Raw genomic sequence first — 8,868 nt, 5'->3', positions numbered from 1 at the left:
TCGTAGCTAAGTCAGTAAGACCAAAGTTAAGCCACGCTTGGTCCTTGTATGGTAGGTTGGTCCGTGAATGGGTGATCCATCTACGTCTTGTCTTAAAAAATTCGTTTGTGTTTTAACAGAATCCCAGCTGCTATTTCTTAGACCAGTCGTTACGGATATTCAGAACCAGTCTTACTTCGAGAAGATCAGATTGGCAGTCGTTTCATGCAAAACACTGGAACACAGTTCTAGTAATTTATGCTTATATGGTAACACAAAGTCATCAACCGTTTTCATTATTGACCTACAGACAAGGCGTTTAATATACATGGTTTTAGTGCCCTCTTTGAGAAGAGTGCAGGCACCTACCTAAGACACTCAGTGACAATTTTTGAAATTCTTAATAGCAAACAATATAAACTTCATAATATCCTACGTAATTAGATAATTACGTTTAATGACTATCTTCAAAAACTCTGAAACTTCAATCAATTAAACGGCGCTTAAATGTCACGCTATCGCCGTCAATTAATTTAAGCGACAGAGTGACAGTTAATAACCGCTTATAAATTAAATTGCGCTTTTAATGTGCATGTCTATAGAAAAAAATACTATTCGCCGTAAAAATTATTAAAAAAATTAAGTAATTCCGTGTTTCGGAAGGCACGATACGCAAACTGGTGCGTCCCGGCTGTCATTTGAACATCTTTGGCAGTCATTACGGGTACTCAGAAGCTAAAAATTTTGGCAACCAGTCTTCTCAAGGGGTATCGGGTGGCCCGGGTAACTGGGCTGTGAAGATCAGAAAGGCAGTCGCTCCATGTAAAACACTGATACTCAGCTACATCCGGTTAGGCTGAAAGCCGACCCCAACGTAGTTAGGAAAAGCCTATGCAGTTGATGAAGTAGCACCTTAAGAAAAATATTTCCAATAATACCGTACTTGAATCAGTTCACTCTCAATCTAACTTACAACAAGCAAACATTTTTATTTCTATTTAAGTTCCAAGCTATTTTTATGCCCTTAGCCATATTTAACTACCTAATGAATCATACATCTAAGTTAAGATACTCAAGCGTGATTTACTATCTCACGCACGTTTATATCTTTGTCTAACAATTATCACTAAGTTACGTGGTCCTACAACCAGTTGGCTGACTCACATGCTGTAACTTTTACCTATTTATTTACTTTGAGACAATATGTGTTTGTCTTTTATATTATTTACATAGATTTCTACCGGTAGGAAACTTGTAAATGCTGCTGAAAGCTTTTTACATACCTATTGTTTTTAAAAAGGGAAAAAAATAGGTGTATAATCAATGTTTGTTAAACTCATCATCTGCCTAGACTTTTCCCAACTATGCAGCAGCGACATTGGACGTCGGCTTCCAGTTTAACCGGATTCAGGTATGTTTCAGCTAAATAAATCCGCTTTGAGCAATAGTAATGAAATCTTTTCAAACAGTTTTATTGGTCATTTATAAATATCAATTGAACATCGTGCCCGGTAAGCTATTGAAATGCAGACAGTTATTATTTAAGTAATTCCTCGCAATATCGTGTACATTATGTGACTTTGTCACCTATGTGACCTTTCGCCTTACCTTACTAAGTTACGATTACCTACTTCAGTGAACCTAAGGACTATCTAGTTAAGCATTACTGTAGTGTTCGAAAAGTTCATGAAACCAAGAAATCTTGTTACAAAACAAAGTTACCCATTTGACTTCTCGTGCAGACGCATTTGGTTCATTTTTTCTACGGGAATCTCTGAGTATCTAGACTCTGCCTATGGTATGTGTCTTAGTTATGGGTCCAACTGCCTGACTCTAGGCCAACTGCGTTTTACTATTCTAAGTATTTGAATAATTAGACTTAATTATATTAAGGATTTTATAATTATCGAGTCCTTTACTTATCACGTTAATGAATTCAAAAGTTCCGAGGTCTTTTTAAATTGGATGGAATTACGTGTAATCCATTACATATGAGCGAATTAATTCAATAAAAATCTAGCTTCGAAGCAAATAGCTTTAACTATCAAAACCGCAAACATTTTCTAAGGTCAGAACTGTCTATGAAATCATCTTAGTACTCTCAAAGAAGACCAAAAATTGCCTCTAACCTCAAAGAGTCACTCCAAACCCTTGACCTCGCCGATCAATCATAGAAAAAATCTCAAAAAAAAAAATTGCATGACGCCCTCCAATTAACCAAAACTTCCTATTCGGATGGTAGCATCTCCCGTGCTTACACAACCGAAGCTATCCTTTCTCCGCCCCACCGCGGCCATAGTTTAGTATATATCACCAGACAGAATCCAAACACATCACATTACTTCGCTACGTACCGAAGTGACCCATCACTAAACATCATGAAAGCCTTCGTAGCGGTAAGTCCAGTGCAGTGCCTGTGCTTGTGAAGAAAAATAAAACAAAGTGACAAGTGCCGTGTCGTTCCGAAATCAAACAGTGCATCAATCGCGTGTGTTCGTTTTTTTTTTTAGTTTTTGGAATGTGATCCAGACTATGCACTCGTGTTGATTTCTGAACTTTACAGTTTCATGCGAATTGGATTACGATCGTGGATTTGATTAACAGCGTCATTTAAAAAGCCATTACTAGTCCTTTAATCCTTGATCAGCAAATGGATTAAAACAAAAGGACATCTAGCAGGAGTAATTAATAATTACGACTTTATTACAGTATGTAGAGTCAAAATTAATTCGGAGACTTACTACCTACCGAAACCCACATAAAAACATAAATGTTGTTTGTATTGAAGACACGATCGTAATCTGATCTCCATAGCTTTTTTATATTAATTATTACGCTTATCGTTAAGATCTGAGATTGTTTAAGGGTCTCAGCAATCAATCAATCAAGTTCTAAAGCAAATAAAATATATTCTATGTATTTAAATTTTTCAACTCAAAACGTAGTGCAAAAAATCAAAGGCGTATAAAAACTGCCAACATTCTAAACCGTTTTGTCCAAAAACAATTAAACCAACCACAGATTGACTTGCTACCTTTGACCTTTCTTGCAATAACTTTCCTCTGCAAACGTAAAAAAAAACAGTGAAAGTCACGTCACTATTTTCTCAAACAATTAAATATCGATATGATAAATCTTGAAGCGTCACGAAAAGCGATTCAAATGTCAAAACGCATACATTTTAAATGATTTTCACACGTTTGTCGCGCCATTGTGTTTAAGTTTATCTACGGTTTTTGTCGCATCACTTTTGTCATTCTCATTAGAATACCGGAGTTTCGTTTCTTTGGTATTATGTAACAATAGAATGTTCCCATAACTAATAAAAGCTGGGTTTATTGATACAACTGTTAAATCGCTTGCACAAATTTTCTGAAATGTTGCAAAAAAACTTCGATAAAATTATATTTAAAATTTTGAGAATTTTCTTTTGGAAAACATTGTAAAATCCAGATCAGAACCTCCATACCTACAACTGTATTAGAGACTACAAGAACAGAAAATCCAAACTCCCATGAAAAAAAATTGCTAAGATCTTGCCAAACTAGAACAAAAAGCATTCCAGACAGATTCCCACAGTTTACAGCACTAATGACAGTCCCACTTCTCATCTCTTACCCCAGTTTAGACCCCATACATCTTTCACTACAAAGACGCACATACAGTAATAGCTATGCGCAAGAGTGATAATTTACGCGTGCACATTGCAGCGTAGAACGTTACGCAAGGAGACGGGTCATATGTCAAGCAGCTACTGATACTTGTAATGTAATCAAGCGATTTACGACCGCTTATAAGCGCTTTTATAGTTTAGCTTAAGCTGTTAGCAAACACTGTTTGAAGAAGATAGGTTTTAATGTTTGAATATATTTGCTTTTGGTTATTGTCGAAATTTTAATCTTTTGTACGTTCTCTAAGGCCTTTTTAAACTCCGAGAACTTAAGAATATGTTAGATTTTCTTGTCATCTAAATTCTAGAACTTTTAACTTCTCTGCATTCTTTCGATTATCACGGAGAAATCCTAATATTACTACCGACCGAAAAAAAGTCATTTGCATACCTAATATAAAACTTTATGAATTATCACCAATGTTTATCTATGTAACAAAGAATCTGATTGTGTACGATTAATTTAAGTCTTCACTTTCTAAAGTTTGTTATAAATTATTGTGACGTTAATTAATTCAACAACTGATTACATGGTTTTGTCATAACATAAGTTGATTTACAATCAATATTACATCCGAAGAAAGGCAGCTAAAATATTATTTATTACTTTAAAAAATAGTTTAAGTAATACCTTTTGAATCCAAAAAAATAAAAACGTTAAACCAATTAAAATCGCTGCTTTTTGAGCGACATCAAACTTAACGAATCGAGATCATCCCATTTAAAAATGGCGATAATTTAAATCGAAACTGGCCATAAATAAATGCAAATATGGTGCATCACCAGCTGTTCATATGACCATATACGGTTTGGCACTAATACGTTCGAATCTTATTCTAAATTCAAACACAAACCGTGCCGTAACTGATTTAATTCTCATTAGGATTCTAAAAACACATGACTTCGAGATGTAGATTCGAACGTGTTTCGATTTTTGAATTTGACATTTCATTTTCTTGGTTTGAAAGAAAGAATTTAATATTTCTATCGATACGAAAACTTTTTTTTTATGATATAAGTATGCTAGTTTTCGACAAAAGGATCTAAAATAAATCTTAAAGAATAACAATAGCAATTAATAAAAATAAAAACAACATCAAAATGCCCATTGTTTAAACAATAGTAATAAAAACCACAGCTTAGTCTTCAAAACTATCAATATAAAACGCATAAAAATTAAGTGTCAATAAAAGTAACAGCCCATAAAACAATGAATGCACAATGTCCCACGTTTATTAGTAAGCATTTTTATAGTGAAAGCCATAAGATATTCGCAAGGTAGTTAAACTTACGATTTCTCGTTTTTTAATTTACATAAATCAATAACAAAAACAACCTGCATAATTACAAATATAAATGATTAAAAAGAAAATAATACATATTCTATTATCTTCAAAATAAAACGTTGTTTTATGATCTTGAATAAGACGCAAACACTTTTACTGTCATAATAAAAGCCCATTATATTTTACGGTCATAACTTTGTAGAAATGAAAGGTACCTAACGATAGAAATTCTAATGTGAATGTGTTGAATCCATAAAATTAAATACATAATAGCAGTTTCTAAAAATGTATCTTTTAATTTAGAAGATCATCAGCATTGTATCTTTTTCAATTGTCTATAAAACTGGTCCTTTTACCCGAAAAGTAAAATAGCATGTCATAGCTTAGTATAGCCTTAGCAATTATGAGTAAACTGACCTATATCTGCTAAAGTCATTCTTTTGTTTTTTATTATGTCTAAATTCTGCTACACATTTCGGGCTACCACCACCATGTCAAATACCTATGGAATCTTTCCATTCTACACACATGAAGCAGGTTATTCTAAAAGTCACCAGACCGATTATCATGACAAATTGCCCTTTCGTCTATGTAGCATGTGCTCCATAATTTGCGTCCATAAAATAAAAAGTCATTATGTCAGTAAGCACGATTGTGATCAGTCGAAAGCTCCATAATGGAGGCTCCGTGCCTTCCGGCGGAACTGGCGCCATCTTGTGACGCAACCTGCGCATGTCAAAGTGCAATAGACAATATCGCGCGGAGAAATCTGAGCTTAATGAGCAAACAAAATGGAACAATGCGTCAAAATATGTAACTGCATGAACAATGTATTTTATGTAACAAAAGAATTGGATTCCGAATTTCAAATACGGTTCGAAAATTAAAGGCTGGCTGGATGATCGCATAATCTCTTACAAACAAATAATGACAAATACTTTTTAGATAAAAAACTCGGCATAGAAGTGTCTGGTATTTTAGCATCTTACCGATCTAACATTAGAAAGCGTTCTGAGGAAATATGAACTGGTCATTATGGCATGACCCGCGCATCTTCCGCGGTCGGCGAAACTACTTTTGTAAAGAATCCACTCTTGCGCAGACCATCATATTACACAATATTAATTATATTATCTTTCTGTTAATGTTGTTTATTCATAAGAATGAACTGTGTGAAATTAAGGATAAGGATAAGATCACACTAAAAGCGAACAACTATGCGCAGACCTCGATATGTTTTATTTACATTCAGAGCATTCTACACTAATCTCTAAAAAACAGATAGACATTTAGACATTCCCACGCTTCACAGCATACGATAAGACAGATCTTATGCAATATGAAATGAAGTAGGATCAAAACCTCCAATCCTTTGGCGAAAGGTAAACAAGATTCGCATAAATCGAAGCATCTCGCCTTCCTGTTCGCAAGTCAAAGTTCGTGTTCTCACATAAATCGCTCGTATAGCTTAGCTTGTGACGTAACGTTGCCTTTGCTTCTCATTTGACCTCGCTTTCACTGGGCGACTATTGTTCCTAGTTCACAACTTAATGATTATTATTTTTTAAAATCGGTATTAATTGATTCTTGGAAGAAATCTCTCGTATCGGAAAAGATTGTTAATTGCCACTGAGCTTTGTGACCTAAAAGACCAATTCAATAACTTGGTCCTTTGGTCCTTTTAAATAAATACCACCTTTCTACCAATAGACAGTTTCTTACGTCATAAATGTCACAGTTCGAGGTTCCTGAACCAAAAAACTATTACATAAATCTGAGTTGACATCTGAAAAGCACTTCACTCGCAATTAACCCAAAGATCTAAAATGGTACCGCTGTATGCTGTATGGTCGCTTGCGCAACGTATAATTATTTGCACACCTTCTGATGCGCACGCGTTAATGGGAGGGCAAACAGAAAGCAACAATATTGTAGCCTTTGTAAACGTTTCAGCTGTAAAAAACGTAGGATAGGAAAATATTTTGATAGACGTAGGACATAGCTGCATTAACTTTTTGGCGCATTGACAACTGAACTACCCAAAGATAACTGTAACACGCACTTGTCACTTATTAAAAAAAACAATAAACGTTAATAAAAAACCTGACAATGAACTAATAGAGTATATTTTCCCGCAGTGCATAGCCCTCGCGTTGGTGGCGTGTGCCAGCGGTGAAGCCCCGGGCGGCTACAACTACAACCGGCCATCCGGCGGCGGACACGGCGGTTTCTCCGGCGGACTCAGCGGCGGCGGTGGCTACCAGGCCGTCTCCACCGGCTACCAGACCTCCGAGGGACAGAACGTCGACCCCCAACTCCTTGAGCAAATCCGCTCCATCCTTCTCAGAGAAGAGGCTTCCTCCGGTTCCATCGGTGGTGGTCACGGAGGACACGGAGGCGGTGCCCCCTCCTCATCCTACGGAGTGCCCTCATCTTCCTACGGAGCTCCATCCACCAGCTACGGCGTCCCATCTGCCCGCGTCGTCGGAGTCGTGCTTGAGGGAGTCCGCCAGGCCATCCAGGTCGCGCAATACGAGCAGCAGTCATCCACCGGCGGCGGCTACCCCGCGGCCATCCCCTCCGGCAGCTACGGCGCTCCTTACTAAATTAACTAAAATATCCGAACTTGTCAAGTACATTTAGACGTGCAGCAACATCAAAGATTAAAAACTTAGGAAGCGTCTAGATGCCGTAGTCACATAAAGTTCGGATGGTCGACGTTATTCGGGCTGGCTCGCAACATCCCCGAGCAGCTCGAATGTGTATTCGAATCGGCCGGCGGTCACGTACAATGTAGGTGGCGCCGGCCTGGCCCTCGTCACCGCCCTGGCCAACGCTTGCGACTGTGCACGCACACGGGTGAACATGTCCCAGCGGCTAACCAGTCACTGGCAGCGGACTGTGACAGCTGTCACTTCTGTCATGCTGACAGGTTGACAACTGGCACGTCATGCTGCGAAGCGTGAAGTGGATAGCCGCTGGGTTTGGATCACATCTTGTATAAAGTTTATCGTAAGGTTAGCTTATTTTTATTATTAAGTTTATGTTTTTATTTTACAAAAAAGAGAAAATAAATACATTTTGACACCGTAAACTGATTATTTACTTCATCTCACCTCACTACTCAGATACCTTCCTCAAGATCTAATAAGTAGCTACCGTAGTCAAAGAGACAAACCAAACAAATGCAAATAACCGTCCAAGACTACTTGTGAATTGACCACAGCAAATAAAGCGATGCATAACATCAGTAAGCGCTCAATAACATTACAAAACATCTATAAATGAACAATCGTGCCATCTTGTACAGATCGTGATAGTTCAATTTACAGAATTATAGGAAAAGTTCATTGCTTGGCAATATCGAGTTTCATCACAAATGACCACGGGCCTGCTGATGGCATCATGAAGATACCTTTCCAAAATAATTTAGAATGTAATAGCAATATATGGACTCTATGGGAAACAGATGTAAATCAAAAGGTGAATGAAGGTCAACCACAGCCTCGAAAATAGCGAAATTGTCTGTGAAAGCTTCTCATCACAAGAACATTACTTAAGTTTTATAAAAAAGCTTTATCTAAACAGCTTTTGAATACAAGGAAAAAGAAGACTCATTTAACATGTTAAGGCTAAGTCGATAACTTCTATCAACATTAACAATATAGTGAGTTGCTGTTTGTCCATGACAATCCAAAAAATTCTTAAGATCCTTTTAAAAACAATTTAGCAAGCAATGGTGCAAGCCTATTCTGAAACTTTTGATGACTTACCCGTGAGATGTCGTGGAGTGAAGGGTAGGTACTTACATACCTGTTGTAATGTAAACTTTATATTATGTCTAAATGCTTCGTTTTCGACACGAAAGTGAACGGATGGCCCCAAAGTGGTCCTTTAGGATTAGGCACGACTACATATAAACGATGAGCAGAC

The 8,868-nt window shown here is 37.1% G+C and overlaps 1 protein-coding gene across 1 annotated transcript; it reads left to right on the top strand.

Annotated features, from left to right (window-relative positions):
• Positions 1-2,317: 2,317 nt before the first annotated feature.
• Positions 2,318-8,029, top strand: LOC124636822 (pro-resilin). Its single transcript, XM_047172996.1, has 2 exons — positions 2,318-2,375; positions 7,074-8,029. The coding sequence occupies exons 1-2, from the start codon at positions 2,358-2,360 to the stop codon at positions 7,539-7,541; spliced, it is 486 nt and encodes a 161-aa protein (XP_047028952.1). The 5' UTR covers positions 2,318-2,357; the 3' UTR covers positions 7,542-8,029.
• The last annotated feature ends 839 nt before the right edge of the window (positions 8,030-8,868 follow it).

This window comes from Helicoverpa zea, chromosome 15, assembly GCF_022581195.2.
Source record: "Helicoverpa zea isolate HzStark_Cry1AcR chromosome 15, ilHelZeax1.1, whole genome shotgun sequence".
Classification (NCBI taxonomy): Eukaryota; Metazoa; Arthropoda; class Insecta; order Lepidoptera; family Noctuidae; genus Helicoverpa; species Helicoverpa zea.
This window is presented reverse-complemented; position numbering and strand designations above follow the sequence as displayed.